We start from the raw sequence: 25,513 nt of genomic DNA, 5'->3' as shown, positions 1-25,513 counted from the left end.
ATTTTAGTGGCTCTGCACTGGACTCTCTCCAGTAGTTCCCATTGCTAGGCCACTCTCCATCATCTTCAGTAAGTCATGGGTAACAGGAGAGGTGCCTGAGGACTGGAGGATAGCAAATGTCACTCCAGTCTACAAGAAGGGCAAGAAGGAGGACCCGGGTAACTATAGACCGGTCAGCCTCACCTCCATCCCTGGAAAGGTGATGGAACAACTTGTTCTTGTCACTATCTCCAGGCATATCAAGGACATGGGAGTCATCAAGAGCAGTCAGCATGGTTTTATCAAGGGTAAATCATGTTTGACTAACCTCATAGCCTTCTATGAGGAAATTACTAGGTGGATAGATGATGGAAGAGCAGTAGATGTGGTTTATCTTGATTTCAGTAAAGCATTTGACACCGTCTCTCACAGCATCCTTGTAGATAAGTTGATCAAATATGGGTTTGGTGATCAGGTAGTGAGGTGGATCAGGAACTGGTTGAAAGGAAGGAGTCAGAGAGTTGTAGTCAATGGGGCAGAATCTGGTTGGAGGTGTGTGACCAGTGGAGTCCCTCAGGGGTCGGTGCTGGGACCAGTGTTGTTTAATATCTTCATCAACGACTTGGATGAGGGTATAGAATGTACCCTCAGCAAGTTTGCTGATGACACTAAGCTGGGAGGAGTGGCTGACACACCAGAGGGCTGTGCTGCCATTCAGAGAGACTTGGACAGGTTGGAGAGTTGGGCAGGGAGAAACATGATGAAATTCAACAAGGGGAAGTGTAGAGTCTTGCATTTGGGGAAGAACAACAAGATGTCCCAGTATAGGTTGGGGGCTGACCTGCTGGGGAGCAGTGTAGGTGAAAGAGACCTGGGGGTCCTGGTTGACAAGAAGATGACCATGAGCCAGCAATGTGCCCTTGTGGCCAAGAAGGCCAATGGCATCCTGGGGTGCATTAGAAAGGGTGTGGTTAGTAGGTCAAGAGAGGTTCTCCTCCCCCTCTATTCTGCATTGGTGAGGCCGCACCTGGAGTATTGTGTCCAGTTCTGGGCCCCTCAGTTCAAGAAGGACAGGGAAGTGCTTGAAAGAGTCCAGCGCAGAGCTACTAAGATGATTAAGGGAGTGGAACATCTCCCTTATGAGGAAAGGCTGAGGGAGCTGGGTCTCTTTAGTTTGGAGAAAAGGAGACTGAGGGGTGACCTCATCAATGTTTTCAAATATGTAAGGGGTGAGTGTCAGGGAGATGGAGTTAGGCTTTTCTCAGTGGTGACCAGTGATAGGACAAGGGGTAATGGGTGTAAATTGGAGCACAGGAGGTTCAAGTTGAATATTCAGAAAAATTTTTTTACTGTAAGGGTGACAGAGCCCTGGAACAGGCTGCCCAGGGAGGTTGTGGAGTCTCCTTCACTGGAGACATTCAAAACCCGTCTGGACACGTTCCTGCACGATGTACTCTAGGTGGCCCTGCTCTGGCAGGGGGGGTTGGACTAGATGATCTTTCGAGGTCCCTTCTAACCCCTAGGATTCTGTGATTCTGTGATTCTGTGTGATTCATAAACTGGGGAGCCTGGAACTGGATGCAGCACTCCAGATGGGGCCTCCCCAGGACAGAGCAGAGGGGAAGGATAACCTCCCTCAACTTGCTTGAACATTCATCTTGATGCACCCCAGGATGACGTTGGCCTTCTTGCAGGAATTGTTACTAGTTATATAAAAACCACACCTGGTAAATTACATTTCAGTTATCTAACTGTATTACCTGGGAAAACATTATCCAAATTACGTACAAGCATTTGTCTCAAAATTTTCCCCAAATAATTCCAATTTAGCACAAATTCAATAGTGTTGTCTATCTGCCTCTTAGGAACCACGCAGCTTCTTCAGTAATGTGCAGAAAATTGTAGAAGTGGTATCTAGTGCTAAAAAGTGTTTTCCATGCTCTTTTAAGTGATAATTTTAAGGTCATGCTGGTAAGAAAATAACTTTACTCTTAATGTCTTTATAAATTATCAGGGCTTGGCTTCCTTTTCAGGCAAGTGTTTTTTTAGATTGTAATCTGTTTAACCTAAGCACAAGTAAGAACTTTGTAAAAATAAAAAACAAATGCTCTAAGAGGAAATTGCTTGAACAGGTTTTTAGACAATGGTAGGAGTTTCCACCTATAAGCTGTTCTAAGTGAGCATACAGGTAGTTCCAAATCCTGTAGCTCACTATTTTATTTTCATCTTGTGGAGGGTGAGGGTAGCATCAAACATTTGAGCGTGAGGCTTATCCAAGAGCTGCCCACACATTGTTTGACAGCAGTAAGTTAGGAATCAAAAATAAATAATGGCATAGTTTCTGTATTTGCCGTTCTGCTGCTGATATATAAGTGATTCAAATAATAGTGGTAACCATTTAAAGTCTAATAGCTTCAAAACTGTAAATATGATTATGGAAAATTGCACAGGATTTAACTTGCAAAAAAAATAAGTATGTAATTACTTCTGTTCTCTGACTTGATAGCACTGTCTTAATACATTGAATGACAGATCTTAACACATTGTGCTGTTCAAAAATAGCTAGCTAATAGTATTGGAGAGTCATGTGTTCAATAAAAATATTTTGAGTAAGTTTGTGCCAGCAAATCCTGGAAGGCAATAGAAGTTTGATAGTATAATAATAAAGTTTGATACTATAAACCAGTCTTCATACTAATCAAGCATATGAGACTCTGCCAAAAATATATAGGGGAAACACAGAAAAAATATCCACATACCACACTGCTGAGTGATAAAGAAGCAGGAAATCTGATTATATTCCAAACCTGTGACTACCTGAAGGAAATAATCTGATGTAACACATACTTTTAACGAGTGCCTTGATGAAAATCTTACCATAGACTCCAAAACAAAGGCTGACAACAGGCATTACAGTTTGTGAACAAAATTCAGTCATTCCCTTTGAAGGATCTGACTGAGCAGTTACAGAATAGCTTCAGTCATATAGTCCTGAGGTTAACAATTTCAGGAGGCCACTTGAAACAGTAGTTGAAACTTCAGGTATCTCTCAGGCTGCTCAAACAAAATGCCTGAAGGTATTCTTGATATGTTTGTTTCTTCTCCACTGCTCACCTGGAGATTTTCACCAGAATGACCCCTGGTAACTGAACTAGGTAAGAGTGCACTTAGCAGAAGTATCCTTGATTCTTCTTGATCTCCAACACTGAAGAGCCACACTGTGGAAGGGCATCTGGGTGATGCAGCCCCACACACACTTCTTAGCTCCAAAACCAATACCTGGCATTGGGCATAGCTGTGAGTGTGCTAGCATTTGAACACTAGAATTATTAATGTTCACAGGCAGTACAGCTTCCTTTTGTAAAAAATTTTACTTGCAGTCCTTCAAAACTTTCACATGTGGCTGAGAACACATGAAGCCAAAACTATTCTCTAAATACCTGTAGCTTGTTAAAATTTTTAGCTCACAGTGGGAAGGTTACAAGTAAAGTTTATCATATACGAACCAGTGAAGCGCACAGAGTATATTAAAACCAGACTCCAGGTAAATGCTTGAATAGGCTGGAGAGAATTAATTAAAAAGTCAACATGTGTAATTTATGGCATTTTTATATGCCCTTCAGTAGTAGAAATGCACCAACTCATCATCAAACTTTCCCCATGATAACAAAACTTAACTTCAACTATGTGGCTGAATAAAGTGCTCAGTTTTCAGGCAAGTTTTTGCAAAACAATTCCAAGGTATTCAACTATGATACAGCCCCCAGAAGTAGTTAATTTACAGACAGTTTGGGTGTCCACATACTTTTCAAATATAGGTAGACATTTTGACTGCAGGCACGGGCATGTTTGAGAGGGACTTTCCTCAGTATTTACTCCAGTGCCTAAGATGCTTGGTGGCTATATTCCCTGGTTCTACAAGATTCAAAAAAGTGTACTGAAAAAAACTTTTTTTAAATTAAACATGCTTATTTTACAGCAATATATCAAAATGATCACATATCTTGGTAAATTCTGACCCAATCAAGTCAGAGCCCTGGTATCCAGGGGGCATTTTGGCAAAACCCAGTTTTAGCTGGTAACACTTACTGAGAGCAACAGCTTTCCTTCAGACTGGTGCATGCCCTTCACTATTAAGGAGGGGTGGGAAACAACCAACAATCAATTTAAGAATTAAAGCATTACAAAAAAGTAGATGCTCTTTTTTTGAATTAACATCACACGACTTCCTATGACAGAAAGGGAGGAAACATCTAAAAAAATGACTGATTACCTACTTCAGAAGTTCATAAAATTGCTAAATTGCAGACCTTATAATCTGAACAGATGAGGAAACTGCTACTTCTGAAACTTGACAGAACAAGTAGAGCACTGTAAAGGGACTCATAGCAAAGATTAATTATTTTTTTTTTAGCTAAAGAGAGCTAAACAAAGAAATGGGAAGTTATCATCTCATTATTGTTATTGCTAAAAAGCCATCTTTAAAAAAAAACAAAAAAAAAAACAAAAGGGAGGGTAGGAGGACTAAATTACCTGGAAGTCATCATAAGGGAACAATAGCATCTCACGTAAAGAATCATTCAAAATCTGTGTTTTCCTCTGAACGATGACATTTTCATAGTCTATTGGTTCTATGAGCTTTGGTTTTGCCTAGGAAAAAAAGAAAAATAAATGCAAGTATGTTGAGGAAAAATTAAAATTGTTCACTTACTTTAAGAAGTTAGTCTTTAAAAAGCTGGCAGAATAATATTTCATATACATCAAAAACTTGGAGTATTAAAAATGCAGTCTTTATGTTACATTATACCATATGTATAAGTGTAGCTGATAATTACAGACAAGCTTCAAACTGAAGAAACAGAACTAATTCAAAAAACACACTGTCAGAGCTTATCAAAATAATCATCTATGTATTTTCACTGAAAATAATTACAACAAAACTACTAATCTCTTACTTTGGTGGTTACCTTTGCTTGACACTGTCCAGAAAGCTCTGACCTGGGTTTAGCAGGGATTAAAAAAATAAAGAAACAAATAAAACCCCAACATAGCTTAATTCAAAGTTAAGACTGAACTTTGTTTTAATTCAGTGACTTTCAATAAGGGTAGACAAACATGTTCCTCCTTCTCTACAGTTCTTTTTTTTTTCCATAATTTCCATAGGCCATTTGCTTCCTCTTACTTGCATGAGTAGCTTTCATCAGTTACATCAATTCAACATTTACACCTATACCCCAGTGTGCCAAGTAAAGGCATTAGAGCTGGCTGTGCAAAATCAGATAAAGAAAAACCTTCACACCAAGAAGTCTACTATGTGCTCAGATGGCAAAGCAGGTTTAGAGAGAACCTCAATGAGCCAATGCCTCAGAGTTGTGCAAATTAATGCAAAAATGAAGTTGTAATCTATCTTGCACTTCTCTGCAACTAAAATTGTGTATCACAGGATAACAATAAATTATAAAAATAAATGGTTCAAAGCTACACCAGGGAAGGTTTAGAATGGACATTAGGAAGCATTTCTTTACCAAGAGGGTGGCCAAACACTAGAAAAGACTTCCTAGAGAGGCTGGTGCCCTAAGACTCTCAGTGTTTCACAGTCATTTGGACAATGCCCTTCACAATTTGCTTTAATTTTGTCAGCCCTGAACTGGTCAGTCAGTTGGCCCAAATGATCATAGAATCATAGAATTGGGTTGGTTGGAAGGGACCTCAGAGATCATCGAGTCCAACCCTTGAACCACCGTTGCGGTTGGTCCCTTCCAACTGAAAGTCTCTTCTATATTCCACTTTAATAACTAGCATAAAAACAATATCCCTGAGAAACCATACAGGTCTTTTCTTCATCTAAAAGCGAACCAAATATATTTGTCTTTCCAGGAATGAGGAAAGTTTTAGTCAGAGAAGGTTACCAAAGCTATCAAGCTGAGGTCACAGAGTACACAGAAATTACTTGGGATTCCCTCTCTCCCATGGTAGATTTGCTGTTAAGAAAAATGCAAGAACAGATCATAACAGCTGAAATTGTCAAAAAAGCAGTCTGAAAAATAAATCTCAAAAAAATTATTAACAAAATGTAGCTTTGTGAAAAAAAAAAGCTACCATTTACAATAAAACTGGAAGGATTTATTAAAAGTTCATAAGGTACCTAACAACATATGCAGCACAATGCATGCTGATCTTGCCATCTTTCTCCTCAGAGGAGATGGAGAACTGCTGTTCTGTTCACTGTGTAGTGTACCCCAACACATTTTGAGAGCTTAATACCTGAACCAGAGCTGCTGCTACATCTTCTCCTCTTGTTTAAAAAAAAAGAAAAACTAATTCTTACATTCATGGATGCATCTATAGTTGAAGTGGTTGGAGTGTTTTGACTTAGCTCAGAAAAGTATACAAGAAGCAGGTAAAACCAGCCTAGGAAAAGGCTCTATTTTCTCTAATGTACTAATTACACGAAGTATTTCCATGGTAAGAAAACTTTCTGTTGTCTGCCTTTTGCATGTTCAGAACTGCAAACTACTGAACTGGTGTGCTCCAAGCCTCCTTAGTACTCAGAAGGCCAGATGCACCTTCACAGAATCACAGAATGATTTGTATTTAAAGGTACCTTAAGAATCATGTAGTTCCAACTCTCCTGCATGGGCAGGGACACCTCCCACTAGACCAGTTTGCTCAAAGACCCATCCAACCTGGCCTTGAGCATTTACAGGGAGTGAGCAGCCAAAACTTTCCTAGGCAGCCTGTGCCAGTGTCAACACCCTCACAATAAAGAATTTTTTCCTAATAACGCTACCATCTTTCAGGTTGAAACTCTTTCCCCTTGTCCTATCACTAAACTCCTTGATTAAGAGTAATTTCCCACCTTTCCACCTTTAGTATAGGCCCTCTTTAAATACTTGAAGACTTCTCTAAGATCTCCCTGGAGCCTCCTCTTCTCCAGTCTGAATAACCCCAACTCTCCCAGCCTGTCTTCATAGAAGGGAAGGGCTCCGCCCCTCCGATCAACTTTGTGGCCCTTTTTAAAGCTTCATGGCACCTTCTTCATCCAACTATTTAACACATTTCCTAGAGGCAGGATCAGCCAAATTACCCCTCCACAACACTTCAGGTTGAACAGTCCCACTGTACCAGACTGTCATAAAAAGTTCTGATTCAAAAGAAATTCCAGTGACTTCATCGACCCTCTCCAACTCTTCTTCACCAAGGTTGTAACTGTCCCATATAGATTTACTTCCTTAAGCACATAAGACAGGGATGACAGAGGCCCTCGAACTTTATTGCTCTTTAAATAAACACAAGACAAGCTTTTTAAATAAAGCACAAGACAAGCTCTTTAAATAAAGTACAAAGACACCCTTTGCTCATTTCCTCTACCTTCAGTGTAATAACAGCTGGGTAGGTTTCTCTGTACCTACCCAGGCAAGCAAGATCCTAACCTGTCAATCACTGAGCTTGAGCTCTTCTGCAGTATACCCTTATCTTAAAACAAGATTTAGATACCACTACAGCACTATGGCCAAGTCAGTCCATTTGGTCAGGTAGGCCTTACCAATGTGACCATTCCTTCAGAAGACTTTGTCAAGAGAAATGATATGCAAGGTGCTGAAGCGACAGTCTGGTTTGAGTGCAGTGCAGTATGACTGACAAAAAGAAATACTCCAAATTAAATTGGGTCTAAGAAACAAGTAGGGGAGGTACTCTCATGGAATGTTCCTGCTTACACCAATACCAGCAACTGAACAGTCATATTTTGAGATAGACTTGGAGTGATCTGGGTTTAGAAGGGTCCTCTGAACCATCAACCTTTCAGCCAGACTGGCTCTCCAAAATGCTAATCAGTTGGCTGCATGATTTTAATATACTTAAATTCAAGTTTGGGAAGCCTTTTAAAGGAAAGAAGAGACATAAAAATGGTCACTACAGTTAGAAGGTCCACATATCAGGACATCTACTGTCTGAACTAGCAAGCTGATAGATCAGATCACCAATTCCACTAACTGGTAGCAAGGGAAAGTTGCCACCTCAGTGGGTAATGAATTTTTATTTGGTGCTGCACATAAGCAGCATTTTCATCCTTTTCCTCCCTGGTGCTGAGAAGCTACATTCATTCATCCTCCTTTTAGTTCTCTTGAGAAAGTGATAGGTGAAGACTGGAATAAAGTCAGCTGTAATTCCTGTCATTTTACCAGCAAATCCAGGAAAATAATTACTTTTAAAAACAGCCTAGCTAAAATTATTTCATGGGTGCACACACACAGAAATCACTTCTCTACCACTGCTAATTCAGAAGCCAAAGATTCACACACTGCAGCTTCAGAAAGCACCCAACTTACTGCAAATGTATGTCTCCTCCCTGTAGTCACAAAATAGGTCCACCACAACCATAAAACTGATAAAAAAGAATAGTAAAGAAATTCATTTTGCTTACATGCTCTGTATAAAAGATTAAAAAAGAATGCTCCCTCATTAGAAGCTTTAAAAAACCCTAAAGCTCTCTGGAGCTAACATCTTGAAAATGCAACTCTCCCATAAGTCAGGGGGATACTGAGACAGTGGTACCAGAAAACCTCATCATCTTCCTAGTTAGCCAGTAGAGCACCTAATCTGCAGAAATATTTTTTTTAAATTATATATATTCATTATATATATACTAGATTATATATGTAGATATGTATAGATATAAAAATCATGAAGAATTTGATTCCCCCAGTTTCTTCAAAGTGTTGCACAATTCTTTCTTAGTCATTTGTCAGATTCAAAAGGAAGAGGATGTTTTAGCTTGAAGCAGATATGAAAAAAAGAAAACAATAAACAGCACAATGAGATTGGAATTCAGCCAAACCTACAACACCATAAGGAAGTGAAATCTCTCTCAAGCTCTTGCGAAAAAAGATTTTCCGGTCTATTATTTCATGTAATATAAAAGAAAAATATGCTGGGTTGGTATAGTATTGTTGAATATGATTTATGGACCAGCTGATGCAGATAAAATTCATACCAGTCAGAACTGCAAAATCAGTTTACAGGCACTAAAATCAGTCTTTCAAACAAGGCCTAACTTTCCTATCTGCTAGAAGGAATATTTTTATTTCCATAACCTAAGGTCTTGCTAAGAGCACAGGGTATAATGGGGTCCAGCACTTGAGCTACTCAATGCCACATTTGTAGGAAGATAAGACAGCAAAGTATCTGCTGTGCCACTTTGGGTTTTGTCAATGTATTACAAGCTAGGGAAACATATCAGAAATAAGAAGCGTTTCTAAAGAGCAGTTATGAGATCAACACGGTAACCATTTTCATCTGCCAGAATATGGTTTATATATTTGGATAAGCAGTGTTAAAAGCCATCAGCTAAAAGGAATTTTAAGTTAGCAGTTTAATGATTTCCTACATTATATATTACAGAAAAAATGATACAGTACATTTTTTCTTGCAAGTTTAAATTGAGACAATTGTAATGTTCCTCTTGTTTTCACACAAAACAAAGGATGTTCAGGTTAATTTCACTGGGTATGTCAGCCTCATGCTACGTAACATCATTTATCTTATAAAAATATATTTAGGGCATAAATGTGTAAATTCACAAGTCCTCATAGAAAGCAGAATAGAGCTACATGCACTAGTGGGCAACACCACATATGAGCTGATGGATATATGGATATATACATACTTCTCAATTTGGCCTGAGGCAAGCCACTTCGGACTAGTGATACTAATTTGGTCCTGCTGCCACAGGACTATTCCATACTAAACTTAAATAACAGCTCCTTGTATCTTATTGTCCCACAACCACAACAAACTCAAATTGCACAGTTGCGTAATTTTAAAATCAACTTAAAAATCCATTTAAAAGCTATCATTAAGCTTATTCTTAAATATTACATTACTCATTATCCACTTCCTCAGGTATGGGAAACTTTGTGATGTAAACTTTGGGGCAGTGGGAGGGAACAAGCTGCTATCAATTTATGTAAATAATTACCACTATGGATATATATAAGCAACAATCCACTTTCATTAGCAAATTCAAAATTTTGAGCCTCTAGGACATGAAAGAAAGAAAGAATTGCATTAAGAAGTCACTCTTTCTCGTGCATACCTAAGCAGATCAGATTTGCTTTATCTTCAGATGCAAATTAAGAATGCTGTATCCCATGAAGTACTCTTAGAAGAGAAACTTCTAATGATAGAATCCGACTTGAGCAATGTTCTATTACACAGATACGCTCCAATGTCTTAAATTTTATACTACCCGTGTGTTTCTTAGCAAAAAGATGGCCTTCAGAAGTTCCAAACTCCCAGAAACATCATCTAATTTGATAAGCAGTTACTACTTCTTACTATCAAAATTCAACTGGACAGCATCTATAATTTGGTACCTTCTACAGCACCAAGCACAGTAACAGTAAGCAAACCAAGTAGGGTTTTGAGGCACAACCTGGAAAATCATAATGCTTTTTCCCTGGTCTCTTCTCACTTGCTAACCTCAACTACCCAGGAAAAATTAATTTAGACACAGTGCTCAATCAAGTAACTTTGTTTCAATGTCACAGGGGATTCTTACAAATACTTGGTTCCCTCAGTATTATAGAAGATTCTCTGTGAAATACGATGAAAATAATTAAATTAATACAACAAAAATCTTGTTGCTTCCTCAAAGTCCTGACAGCTGATTATGTCTCTTCTTTATAAAGAATACTCAAAAAAATAGAGCTGTAGGTAAATTATGTAATAGTTGCCCATAAAAAAGGAATACATCCATACCTGAAAGAATGTTTTACACAGTGGTCAGCAAGAAGTATTACTGAAGCAGAAGCCTCCTGTTCCGAATATTTTTGAGGATGGCTATTTAATAAATTAAGGTTTTTAAGCCAGAAAACAAGCAGTTCTGCAGTTTACATTTTTACACCAACTAGCAATGTTATCAATATTACTTTTTCCCTTATTGCACCCAGTACCAATGAGAAAATACCTACTTTCACTGTGGCAATAAAAATCTACTGCAACATTACAACCCAGAGCAATAGAAATGGACCCAAATGTCAGTTTTAAATGAAGCACAGCACTCTATTTTTGCTTTGTGCATAACAGTACACTTAGTGCAAAATGTCCTTGCACCATTTCATCTAGTTTTCCTCAATAAACTAGACAAAAGCAGAAGCAAAATCTGTAATTATATGCCAGACATAATCTTGTCTATATATGCAACAGAAGAAGACAAAACAGTGACTGAAATGACAATGAAGACATTCTTTATGTGACCTATGCAGAACCTACATGTTCCTCCCTTGATATATTGCCCTTTGTTTTGAACATAACCCACTTGATCTGAAAATGAAAAAAGAGAAGGCAAACACTGGAAGCATAGTAATCCATGAACATTAAATTAAGTAGTACCTGAGAAATTACAAGGATATACTCGATAGATGGTAACAAGTAAACACAGTAATGTTTTACACTTTTTAAGCACATATGCTTGTTGATCAACTGCAGTACTCCAAGTCTCTGCAGAAACACTAATATCCTCTCTGAGTATTCATGGGGGAATAAAAACAGTTCTAAATAAAGTTAAACATTCCAAAGGCAGGAAAGCACACACAAGATTAGCTCATAGTGTACTGATGAAAATCTGGACCAGAAATCAGAACACACCCATATTAAAAAAACCCCACGTTTTACTAACAACTGTTCTCAATAGAATGAAAATAAAGAAAAAAGTGTAAAAGGAAAACTTGTCTAACATCCATGTAAGGCTTTCAGTTATATAAAACAACAATTCCCATAAAGTTAGGGATGTGTACTGCTAAACGCAGACAGCCAAAATCTTTTAGTTCAATATTTAAATGTGTAGCATGAAGGTCAAATAAGGGGGACACACCATAATTTGAGGATCGTAGCTTCCACTACCCTACACCACAGCCAAAGAGGAGAGTGTCATCCTTCAATTCAGCAATTAAATATGAGATATTACTAAGTAAAATTGAAATTTCAGAAAGAACTATTGAAGTACTACTTTCTATTGATATATAAGTCATTACTTTAACAATCCTCCTTTGTTATTCGAAAAGGTTTATTTTCCTAGCTGGAAAGAGTTGGTGGACTGATTACAGCTTGCTTATTACATTCTCCTGCTTTACTGTTAAAACTCCAACACAACTAAGTGCACAGTTATATCTAAATATGTTCTTACTTTACTGCCTCTTCCACATACAGAAATATTCCTTTTTCCCTCACTGGAAGCCACTTTAAAGCTTTGAATTCCTAAATAATCTGCACTGAAAAGTAAGTACACCTGAATTATTTAGACAGTTCTTAGAACAACAGGTAAAATTTAACTATTCCTCACACAATCACTAGAGAGTTCAAATATATTTTAATTCAAAGATCTCCTGGGCAGTTAAATAATACAGGTGCTAGAATGAATTTTAAAGTATAAGTAGCTTTCATGCTAGGCTCAAAGAGCTGTACAACTATGCCAGACAGAACAGACACTGAAAATTAGCAATTAGTATGAAAACCAAATTCCAAAGTCACACTCAAACAGAACCAAAGATTTGGTAAATCAGAACAGCAAAAAAATCATTAAAAGGGCAGACAACGCACCAAAAAAGAAACCTAAATCTTGAACACACCTTCTCCACAAGTAAAAAATGCTGGAACTGCTCATTAGCATCAGATTAAGCAGCTTTTCACTGGCAAACAGAACTGAAATTATTAAAGAGATAATTTGTTAAAACAATTCTTACCAGCACTACCACAGGACCCTCCACTTCTACTTCACCAGTACCTGCATCCTTGTTCTGCTGTGGAGACTCTTTAATAAGCTCTTTTTTAGGATTTCTGTTGGTTCTTGCCTGCATTCTTTGACTGAAAATACAAACAGCAGCAAAACTGTACACTTTTTGGCATCAAAGTAATGAACATGCCAGAGACCCAGTGGAAACAATAGCTTCTTCCCCAGCACAAGCAGCACAAAGTAAAAACTAACTTCTCAGCTGCAGTTTGCTAAATCTGTCATTGTGGGAGTGCATGACAGACAAAGGCCAGCCCCCTAAGCATGCTCGTCCGGAAAGAAGAATTAAAAAAAAAAGGTGGATCCATTTTGATGCCTTAAGGTTATGAGTCAAACACAGAAAAAGAATGTGTATTTCTAAAATAAACATGTGAAACAGTCCAAGTCTTTTACAGCACTTATAAAACCAATGCTTCAATCCTTTACAATATTTTGGTGCAAAAATTAGCTCACTAATTGACAACTTGGCCTCTTTAGTACAAACCCGTAAACGTTACCTTTTTTTTTTTTTTTTAATATTAATATCACTTACTTAGGTACTATCAACAACCAGCTACTAACCAAGTGCATTCTCCAGGTCCAACGCCCCAAACAGATACTTTACTCTTTTCTGGGAGTAGGGTGAGGATGCTCCTTTTAATCTTTGTGCTCAATTCGTATTAAAAATTGACATTAGCATCAAATTGTCTTCACAGTAAAAAATCTTACATACTCAACAAAGATATCAACTCAAAAATGAGCTATAAAAAAACTCTTTATACCTTTAACTTTTAAGCACTTAACTCTCCAAGTAAACTAACATTGTCCCTCAGCCTCTTTCCTTGCTTGAGCCAGTTAGCTCACTTCTCTTGCACATTAGTGCTCTCAGCTCATTTCCTCTCTCCTTAGAACCCTTCAGATGTCCATCACTGATCACTCTCCAAAAAACACTTAAAAGATAACATAACAAAAACTTCAAACATCTTAAGTGAAGTCACTTAAGTGAACCCCAGCTCTCCAGCCATGAAGACCAGCCAGCCATCATTTCCTACTTTTGGCTTCCAGAGATTCTTTCTGCTGTCAGTACAAAACACTGGGGGAGGTGTCACCCCTCTTCTAAAAAGTTTTCAGAAGTGTCTCTTGGCCTCAGAATCCAAAGCTATGCAGTGCTCCATGGTTAAGATCTTTCATTCCTGTCTTTAACTGCAACAACTCAAGACATGCTTCAATTTTGCTTTTATAATCCAGTCTACTCTACTGCTATACCACTAACTACACTGCTCAGCATCCACACACCTGCAAAATAAGAGGAAGCAATTTTTATTGTGATAATTTATGTACACTTCTGGAGCATAATGCAAAACAATTTTTCGTGCAATTCAGTTGACATTTTTGGTAATTTTGAAGGTTTGACTAACCTAGCTCGCCCATGCAGTAGAGTTTTAGCATATGACTGTATGCTAAATTCCTCCTGAAAAAAGTGAATTGTGATGAGTGGTTTTCTCCAGGTTTTAAGAAGGGTATTTTGGTTTTCCCTTTGTTTCTTTTTAACACCGGTGAGTTGTAACCTCCAAGTGCACAAACCTCAATGGCTGCATTTACCAAGCAAAAATACATCTGAGAGAAAATTCAGCTCCCCAGAGAAGCACATCCCTATTTTAGGCTCCCTGCCCACTAAAGCAACCAGACAGCTGTGGAAACTAAGCCACTGCCTTCCTTCAGTTCTCAATTCTGCTCCACTTCTTCGGACAATTAATTATCTCACTTCAATATGACTGACATCCTAAATTTAACTTGACATGAATTTTTATCTGTTCTCAAATAGAAGAGAATGTCACCTTAATCTGCAGAAAGCAGACCAAGTTATGGAGAAGCTAAAATATCCTCTCTTATTGTTGGTATTTTTAAAAAGACACAGCTTCAGGCACAGGTTTCTTACCCTTCATACCTAACATAACATGTTATTATCCTGCTCTCTTCCCCTTCTCTCTGTTTTCACCCTGGCATAAGATGCTAACTTCAGCTTACTGCAATGGTGACATTAAGTCTGAGTGAGAGTTTGTCCATCCCATTCACAATATAAGCAAGTTTCTAATAAGTAGACTCAAAGAAATAATAACTATCAGTCAAGATAATAATGATGTACTATGCTTCTGTCCTTTTCTCCAAGAAAAACAAGTTCAGTGTGTTCACTTTACAAGCACTCTAATATATAGACATGGAACTCCACAAAACAACTCCGTAAAGCTTCTTAAAGAGTTAAGAAGGAAACTAGCAGTTTAGTAAAATTTACAAAAACAGATCTTCCTGTGTAAATAAAGGTAGACAATAGCTCAAGAACATTTAGTTACACTTTTATTTTGCACCAGTCTCTTTTGTTTTCAGAAAACGGAAGTACAGAATAGCTTTGACTAAATCATACCATTACTTGAGGATGCAGCTGCCAAACAGGAATTTGTTTCATCGAGATGGGCTGCAGTTATACTTAACTTCTCTTGAATGCATCTGGATTACTCTAATTTGGTATAAATGTCACTTTCTTTTCTCATCATTATCCCTATTATTCTCAAAACACGATGAAGCACAAAAAGAAAGCCAACAAGCCATATTTTTATAACATCACTTTAAAAATACAGAAGCTATTTTTTCCTGCTGAATGGTTAATGTAATTTCTATCTTGCATTTCATTAACACATTATATGTGTAATATAACACTACAGGATGTTCTTTTACTCAATACCAAAAGGGTGAAGCAGTCCCTTCATACCAATATCCTGCATGAAACAATGCAACATTGCCAACAGAGATACTGCCTATGCAGGCACAACAGAGTCAGAAAATCTAAGTTACTTTAATAAAGAGATGTATTTAAAAGCTTTACAAATAACACATGATGCAAAAAGTGAAAGATTATAAACAGGATTTTGACAAGTTAAAAATTTATCAACTCATTACATGACATGTAGCTTTAAGCCACTTAACTGCAATTTAACCAAAAAAAACAAACCAAAAAACCCCACTAACTACTCAGGAAGTTACCTGAATAAGGATCATCAGACAATCCAGAGAAACAATGGAAACAATAAATGTACAAAATGAATGCCACTGTACAAAAGTTATTTGATCACATTTCCAACATGGGTGCCAACACGAAAGGAAATTAACAAGCTAAAGAGAGACCTATTTGAAAAATAATTCATATTATTATGGAAACAATGCATTTCATCTTTTTACAAGCACACAGGCTTGAAGGACTTTCCACAGTACTTTTAACAATACTTTTTATATTACTTCCAGTAGCCAAATAGTTGGTTGTCTTCTTGCATCTTATACCCTTAAGGAATTACCTATGTAATTACAAAATTAAAGAGGTAAAAAAGTTCTCAGTATTCCCAGCATACATCAGTGATTTATCCAGGAAATTTGCTGCTCAAAAGACTGTTTCCCCATATCCACCCTCTTATTCCTCTAAATGACTTTTCACTCCAAGAGCTTGCTTCCCTAATGCACAATACCACATAATGAAGAGTAAGTGACAGCAAGGGAAGAGGCAGCTCATAAGAATTTCCTCCGAACTTGCATGGAAAGAAGGAGGGCTGCCCAATCTCACTGCACAAGCAGACTAAAACCTTTGTACTTAGGTTTAATGGCATTTCTTTTGGTCCAAGACCCACTTAACACCTGCATCAAGATCACTAACCCCTGCTGAGTGGCCAATATCTACATTCACTAAGTCTCCCAGCCATAATTAAAGCCACCAAACTTGTCTTTTTTAACTATTCTAGCAAAGAACTGTTGCTTAACGTGTAGCAACTGGCAGGAGGAAGAAAGGAAGGAAAAATCCTACTGTAGGTCTGTACATCCTGTATGTGTAAAGCAGAAGAATTCTACAGTATCATTTACTAAACATTCACATCTGTTTTCTACTCCTTTGTGGCTCTTTAAATTCCCTGGCAACTCACTGCATCTCTTGAAAAATAACTTTAAAAAAAAGAAAAAGAAAAAAAAAAAAAAGGACAGTCGATTGGAAGGGTTTCAATTGTTAGTTTTGTTGGGAGTTACTTTTTGTGTTGAGTTTTTAAGGCAGTAGCTCATATGAAAATATGGACCCACTTTTGGCAGACTGACAAGCACCACTAAAAGCCAATACTTCTTGCTTTCATCTGTGTTAGTAAGAGATATACTTGCACTGTCCTCCCTTGGCAGCCTGCCTCGCAGCTGCATTAAAGCCATAACCTTTCACATATCAGTGGAAAACTCAGTGTTGCAGCTATGCAGATGATAATACTGCTGAGTTTCCTAAGTAACCAACAGATAGGCACTTGCTCTGGAAGAATATATTCACAGATTCAAGAGAAAGGCTCAGCCAGCTCATAGCAGATGGAATGTGATTTACCTGGCAATTCATCCAAGAGGCATCTCTCTGTGTCAAAATGAATCATAAAACTCTCAAATTTTGAATTTTAAAAATTACTCTCAAACCATTATTTTTAAGGAAAGAGTTAAATAGCCTGGACAGGACAGATATGCTGAGATAATACACAGAAGAGGTCTCTATCATAGCTTGGTTGTCTGTCACAAATCCTGTCCCAGACTTCACAATGCAGAGTTCTAAAGAACAAAAACATTGTAAGAGTTAGCAGTTGTTTCACAGCTTTAGTTTAATTGCATTTCATGCCAGAGTAGGATACCTGCATTTGTGTATTATTCAAATAATCAGGAATAAAGAGCAGAAAAGTCAACTCCTTTCTCTGTGCCCACTAAGTCCAGATAGACTGATCTTGAAAGCACCATCCACACACATTCTCCACCACAGAAGTCTTCTTCCCATTTCACAAGAAGATCTAAAGCTTGAAAATTGCTTATTTGGTGGTCTGTGTTTTTTCTAACTGCAGACATCTAGCTTGCTTTCAAAGCAGGATATCTAGCTCACTAAAAAGGCACTGCAGCTGCATTTATTAGCAACATGGTTTCACCTGGATACAACCTATAATACCATACTCTGGCCCAGGTATCTTTCTGTGCTAGTCCAACCTACCTTGTCATGGATGAGCAATGGCTTATGCATATTGGTTTGACCAGCAATCCTCAAATTTCATCCTCAGTCTTAAACAATTTTTTCTGGAAATACAATGCTTCATCTTATCTTTTGCATTATACTGCACTCACTTAGTGTCTGCCAGCCTCTGTCTGATGATCCTCTCACATGCAATTTTCGAAGTTTATTTACTGCAGAAACTGTATTTGATGAACCGGATACCAGAGATCTAATGAAAGGTAAAAACAAAAATTCTACAAAAACCATCAGGAGATTTAGCCAAAACTACCAGCCAGCACAAGACACCAGGTGCACCAGCATAGCAATAAGATGAAAGGAGGTAAAAAAAGTGCTCTCCTGCTAGCAACCCATGAAAGACTACACAGCAGTTAGACACTATACTCAGACACGTCTGTTTCTTCTTTATGAAGCCTAATGAGGTCTAATGCTTCAGCTGCTGATGAATAAAAGCCACTTGAAATATAGTTAGAAGCAAAGCAAGTTAGGAGAGTGAAATAAAACAAAGCCATACATATTATCTGTACACCATTAGAGAACTGCTGCATAAGCTGTTTAAGCCCATTTAAAAAAACCCAACAAAAAAACCTAAACAACTTCTGCTTACTCAGCAGAATTACTTCCTTGGAAATTTCTCCTTTTCTACTTTATTTTTACTAAGCTTGTCTATGGGAAATAAACAAATTGATATTAATTTGTTAATTCAGACAGCAGAAACGAGCATCAGTATAAGGCCTTCCATAAATCAGTATTTTAAGGTTTACTTTAAGCCCATTACATGTTAAATTAAGAAAGCCATCTTTTTTGAAAATCAAACATATAATTTAAAATTCCTCTGAAATCAAAATATTTGCAACTTGAATGTCTACTGTGGAGTTACTTCCAGAATGACAAGCTCACTGCTGTCATTAATCTGCCTTCCCACACGCAGAGTCTCTGGCATATCTTAAACATGTCAGAGTTTAGTAATAAATCAAACTACTCGTGCACAGCACAGAAAGCAGTCACATAAAAACTCAGTAACACCTAATGATGGTGTTGGTGTCAAGTCAACAGGTTACATGGACTAGGAAAATGCAATTACTAAAACATAAGGTTGGTGGCTCTGTTTCCAGCAAAAACCTAAATCTATCCTATTAAAAGCCAGGCACACTATTTTAAAATGTTTTGCATTTCTTCTCAGCAACTGTAGAAGCACAAATTAAGTAATTAACAACGATTTCCACATCATACTTATTAAAGACTACTTCAAATTATTAAGCCACATCTTGCCCATGCTAGATACTAAACTACCTGAAGTAGCTTCACCAAACTACAAGGTTATCAACCCTGAGAGAAACATCAGTGCTGAGTAGGCCACGACAAACTGAGCACAATACATTTCAAGCATGGAAAAACCCCATGTTGCTTTCTGCAATTTTAAGAAAAACATAAAGAAAAAAAAAAAAGTCCTTCAGCCCATTCTGTCTCACTTTCGAAGTTTCTCACTCTTTCATCAGCCTTGCTACTACTCTCAAGTAGCCTCTTCATTCACTAAATATTTGATGGGTTTTATTAGCAAACCCCAAGCTTTTAAAATCTGGTTAGTTTTACCATCACCACATCATTCTCCTTTGCTCATTTTACATCTTTATCTATCATCTGAAACAGCTGTTTAGACACTAAACCACAAACTTCAACTCTTAGATAGCCATTGGTTATACCATGATTACCAGTGACATGCAATTTAAATATAAAAATAAAGACCACAGAAAAAAACCTTTCCTAAGATACTGCAATATAACAGAATATACCATCTAAGAAATAAACAGAAATAATATGTAACATGCTGAGAATGGATTATTTGTTTTTAAATCACAGGACACTTAAAACAAATCAATTTAGTTCTTACATACAAGCTATAAAACTTAGCAAGTTAAAATGTGAAAACATTTCACATTAAAATGTGAAAACTCAGTAACTGCAGAAAATAAACATGCCCTAAGTGGATATTTGGGAAAACTATATTTTCATTAAGTTTGTTGCAAGTTTTGATAGCATCTCAAACTAGACTTATGTTTATGTGGACATAAAGACCCTAGGAGAGCCTGCGCTCTGCCAAGATAAAGTGTATGTGATGGGCTAGAAAGGTTCTTATCCTGAAGATAAGAAATAGCATTTTCACTGCAAGTTTGAATGACAATCAGATGACTAGAAATAAAGTGTATTCCTGATAAGACATTCTCACGCAGGTGAGAATGATTATTATTGATTTCCTTCATGAAAAAGAGCAGAATTGCGTAAGATAAGACTTATATTAGATTTAATAAGCCTCTAGATACAACCTCCTGACCTGCAGATTACAGGTGAAATATGAAAAACACATGCTAAAGCATCTACGTCTGCTTCCTTATTTATTTCCAGAACAGGAGATTTTTTTCCTTCAGGGAGAACTGCTTCCTGAGAGCTTTCTGTTGACAGGAAATTTTCACAGATGTTCCTCACTGCCTTTGCAAGAGAACCAATGTGTTCTAATATTAAAGGACTCCCTGAGATGAAGTTCTGACAACAGCTCTGTATCAAGATATTTTTGATCCAAAGTAGCTAATTAGACCAGACAGCAAATACAGCCAAAAAAGCAGACATTGCAGACAAACAGGTGAAGCCATACACCCACACTTTCATCTGTTGCAACAACCACCACAAGAAGACAGACAGAGGTGCGTGAGACACTGTCGCTCTCTTCTGGTCTTGGTCATAGAAGTTCTCTTCAGAGGAAGAGGACTCCTGTAGCCTTCACCTCCCTGCACAGCTTCTCAATGAGAAGCATGGTAATTTCTCCTCCTAAAAGCCACCTTTCAGAAGTGGAAAAACTGGCCAAATAAGCTTTCATAGCAAAGAGTACAAAAATGATGTAAGGTAAAGAGTTCCATGAAGATAATTAGATGAGTTTTATAAACTTACGCTGTTGCCAGGACTGCAGCATCTTTGTCCCTTTCTCCCACTCTTCGGAGAATGCCACTTCCCTTACCCACCAGGGGTAAGTCAGCAAGACTTACCAGCCCCAGACAACATCTCAGGAAGAGATAGCTAGTGCCAGCTGATATTACCAAGAACTTGACTTTTTAATGAAGTCCCATGTTTTTTTCTTGTAAATTCTGACTTTTGTTCTTATGGACTATACTAGTCCAGTACAGAGAGCAGGAAGTCATTCTGACCCCTCAATTCTGTACAGTCCTCCATACTAACTTTTAGTAATTATCCCAGGAAGAAACTTACCTTGATCCACCAGCTAAACCAGGCTGATGAAACCAAACAGAAAAATCAAAAAAATCCAAACCAAAATTATTATTTAAAAGTATCTATAAATTTTGGAGTTGAAAAAAAAAAAACCCAACAACCCACACCTTAAGTAACAAACATGGACCTTGAATTGTGAACAACAGGCTAAGCATATTGTGTGGTTAATCTTGCCAGTTTGCAAACCAGTTCTGTAGGGCTAAATTGAAAAGAAATTATTGTGGGAAAAACACAGCATGAAACAAAGAAAGAAACCATGTTATACAATGCAAAAAATTTCACTGCACCCTCCCAAGTTACAATAATTCATATTACATTTTTTTTAAATGTATGTCTTTATCCATTATCTGACTATACATAGAATTTAAGGCCAGTACAGGTGCTAGATCTTAAATTCAATGGAGTGGAAAAGTTATTGAAAATATTCATTTTCTAGAGTTTAACAGATGTCCAGTAACCATCTGTATCAGGCTAACTTAAAAATGGCTTACAGTGTATAAAAAAGCTTCTAAACCCTAGAGGAAGCCATTTTATTTCTCATATCAAACCATACTAAGAATTTATAATATGCAATTCCATCGTGAAGGGTAATACACATTTAGTGAGCTATTTTAAGCTTCTGAAGGCAGTTCAGATTATTCTGTACTTTTTCCTGGAAACATATACATGTGTACCCATGTATGTGATCACACATACGTGTGCGTGTGCATGTAAATACACACATAAATATATATATATACACACACACACAGATACATGCTTACACACCTGGTTTTTCTTATATTTTTGAGTTCAGCAAGAAAGGATCTGAACAACACAGCAGCACAGCTTTGTGAAATTTCTAAACACTTTCCTTAACTGCAGTAGCAGCGTGGGTAGGCCAGCAAGCAGAACAAGCATGTCAAAATCTATCCACTTATTTCAGTCTACCACACCCCTCTTATTCAAGCAACCCAGTCAGTGACAAAGCAATTAACAAATAACCCCAAATTATTTAAAATAAATACTAAATTCCTTAACTAGCCCAATTCTGAAGCAAGCAGTGCACATTAGCTATTCCAATTCCACCCCCTCAAGCCTAAATGCAATACATCAGACACACAACTGCATCATTAACCTGGGGGTACAAAGCAGACAGTCCCACTTTAAAGCCTGTTTTCTTCGTATCAGGCAACACCTAAAAAAGACTGAGGCCAAACCAGGTTCAGAGAACTGTTATTACTCCCTTTAATAATTTTTTTTCTTCTAGAATATTCCTGGTATCACTTTCTGTAACTTAAACAGAAACAGAATAGTTTCAGGGGGAAAAAAAAAATCCACCTGAGGAAAATAAACCTTAAATCCTGGGTAGTTGTTTTCCCAACAACGCATTCCTCAGTTTTTCCAAATAACATAATCATCTCTTGTTCTTCAATTGAAGTGCCAAATACATTCCAAAAGAGTATGTTTAAGAAAGATCTAACAGCAGGCAATCTTCTATAAATATCCTGCTTATAGACTGCAAATTCTTCAGAGCTATCAGTACAAATCTACACAATATAATGAATATGAATCCTAAGCCTTAACACTACAGCTGCATGCACGTGTGCATTACATGTTACATACATGCACTAAATCCTAAAATATCAGGACAAGGTAAATTCATGCCTGTATATAGCAGATGTTAAATAAACATAGTATCCTGGTTTTAGTTTAGCTTTCAATTAGCAGATAAAATCATTAATGAAACAAGTTTGTATTTACCAGGGATGAATGAATCAATATTCCTGAATCTTCATTTGGCAAGCTGAATGCTGTGTATTCAAGGGCATTGTTTTCCCCTTGCTGTTTGCAAATATAACCACAGTTTCTCTCAAAAACTGTACGAATGCCTTTAAACAAAACCACACTTGTAGTGCAACCCATTCCAAATCTGTTGAATTTTGCATTTCTAGCAGCCCTGATTGCATTTCCAGCATGCCTTCTTCCTTTGCTCCACTCGAATCATTTTCCTGCTCTCCTCAGAAACATTTCTTTGCACAATCTTCATTATGTCCAACACTTAGTATGTTCCACGACTAGAAACCATCAGCTTCTGAAATGTAATCCTATTTGCTTAATCCAAACGCTGCCAAAAATCCAGCCGCAGAAGACAGGAATCGGAGGGTGGTGAAAAGCAAAGGGTACTTCCACTGTGGAAGGTAGGAGGCTCTCAGCATGTGCTGTACTCCGCAACAGAGATGAAAAAATATTCCAGACGGTCAGGGAAAAAGCTCCTGTGTTTCAGAGATCCTTAGAACATAATCAAAGATGAAAGGAAACTGCAAAGATACTGCTGCAGTTTCTGCTGCCAGCCACAAAGAATCCTCATCTGCTGCAAGAAAGCACTCTCCCAGAATGCTTAGCACAGAGTTCGTACTGCCAAACATTTCTTCACTTGACCTATATGTGTGCTTTTTAGTATTCAAAACTAAAAAAACTCAAAACAGGAGGGGAAAATTTTTAAATCACGGCTGCTAAAGGAAAAAACAAAACAAAAACCAAATACGACAGCTTGTTATATGCTTCAATCAAATCCATATGTCATCAGCAAGCTATTATCAGTTCAGGCAAACCACAAGGGAGCTGAAGGCTGTCTTTACTTTTTCCTTTCTTCCTCACGCACAAAGTGATCAATTCCCACCTGCCAGAAACTGACTTTGTCCAGTCCTTGACTGCAAATAGTCAATAGTCATAAAAAAGGGGAAGAAAAAAAAAAAAGAAAATAACATAGCTGACTATTTCAGGTCAACACCCACATCTAAAACAGAAATATGGAATGAATTTTAAAGTATATAAACTTATATATTTATTGGGCTTAGTGAGCCCCACCTGCACCGATTGCATTTATCACCACAGGATTCTACACCACATCTGGTATCTGTCACACAATTTTAAGTACAAGTATCTTTAACTGACACTGAGAAGAAGTGTTTTTAAACTACTTTTAAAGACAAGGAATTTACAAAAAAAAACTGTCCCCATCCATACCACAGCAGTATCGATCGCCCTGTCAGAGAATGTTGGTTAGTTCAGTATTTCTGCTAAGCTGAAAAAGCACTGAGATGCATTTACCTTGTTACTTACCAAATTGTAAAACTGGATTAAAGTATGAACTTAAAAATTCAAAATTACTGCAAGAGTTAAAACAAGGTAAATTAAAAGGACTCAAGTGAAGCATGAAAGTGGGTAATAAACAGATTAATTATGTCAGCTACAGATTTGCCCCTGTGCAAGTTAACTTATTGCAAGGAAATACTTGCATGCTGTAATGAGACATTCAGAAGAATTTCATAAGATTTATTATCATTTTTCCCCAGAATCTGGGCACTTAATACACTTTGGTATGTGTCTCATTACATTTCTAATCTAAATACACCATAACAACATGCAGACACATGGGTTTTTAAAAATATAGTAATAAATCCATAATTGGTAGTGATCCAAGTAGTTCCTGCCAGTCCTATGTTCTCAAAGGCAGCAATTACCACATTCTACATCTTGTAAGAAATACAAATTGGGTTAAGGCAGTTCTGTTAATAAGGCACAGTTTGGGCTGTTTGTGTGTTTTGTTGTGGGTTTTTTTGGGGGGAAGCAGGGGGAATAAAGAAGGCAGTGGTGAAGAATTTTACATAAATTTTACTCTGAAGAGCAAAGATACTTGACACATAACCATAAACCTTGCACAGCAATGCCTTTGTACCTTCTTATGTGTCTCTACCTACCCTACTTTCTTTGAAAACAAGAAGCAGGTCAGTGTGGGAAATGCTCTGCTCTATTCACTGAGGTTGAATTAAGACATCCTTAAAATATACATGAAAGAGAAAACAGTCATTGCAATTAACATGGAAGACACTCCTCAAAAATACATTCAAGTTGACTGTTTCTAGTTCAGAAGCCCACCTACCATCTGGCAGGTAGGATTATAGAGACCTGACAAAGTTCAGGTTCCAAAAGCTAAGACAGCAATTTAAAAAGCACTGTTTAAAATGTTTACCATGAAAATAAAGTGATTTTTTTAAAAGTAGCTTATGCCTTCAGAGACCTCATCACTCTCTACAACTCCCTGAAAGGAAGGGGTAGCCAGGGGGGGGTTGGACTCTTTTCCCAGGCAACTCTCAGCAAGACAAGAGGGCACGGTCTTAAGTTGTGGCAGGGGAGGTTTAGGTTGGACATTAGAAAGAAATTCTTTACGGAGAGGGTGATCAGGCATTGGAATGGGCTGCCCAGGGAAGTAGTGGATTCTCCATCCCTGGAGATATTTAAAAAGAGACTGGATGTGGCACTCAGTGCCATGGTCTGGTAACTGCAGCAGTAGTGGATCAAGGGTTGGATTTGATAATCTCTGAGGTCACTTCCAACCCAGCCAATTCTATGATTCTATGAGGAGAAAAATAAGTCATTTTTAAAAA

The 25,513-nt window shown here is 37.5% G+C and overlaps 1 protein-coding gene across 7 annotated transcripts in view; it reads right to left on the bottom strand.

Moving 5' to 3' along the window:
• Positions 1-25,513, bottom strand: part of DOCK9 (dedicator of cytokinesis 9) — a 124,575-nt gene that overhangs the window by 82,377 nt on the left and 16,685 nt on the right. For 3 of the 7 annotated variants that reach the window (XM_030464912.1, XM_008492650.2, XM_030464970.1), the window contains exons 1-2: positions 12,723-12,931; positions 4,513-4,629 (exon numbers count right to left, since the gene is read on the bottom strand). In XM_030464912.1, the coding sequence (XP_030320772.1) occupies positions 4,513-4,629; positions 12,723-12,836 (231 nt within the window). In that variant the 5' untranslated portion in view covers positions 12,837-12,931. Of the gene's footprint in view, positions 1-4,512; positions 4,630-12,722; positions 13,020-25,513 lie in introns of those variants that run through there. The other 4 variants (XM_030465047.1, XM_030464696.1, XM_030464773.1 and 1 more) reach the window with 2 other exon arrangements.

The sequence above is a fragment of the Calypte anna genome, chromosome 1 (assembly GCF_003957555.1).
Source record: "Calypte anna isolate BGI_N300 chromosome 1, bCalAnn1_v1.p, whole genome shotgun sequence".
NCBI classification, from domain to species: Eukaryota; Metazoa; Chordata; class Aves; order Apodiformes; family Trochilidae; genus Calypte; species Calypte anna.
This window is presented reverse-complemented; position numbering and strand designations above follow the sequence as displayed.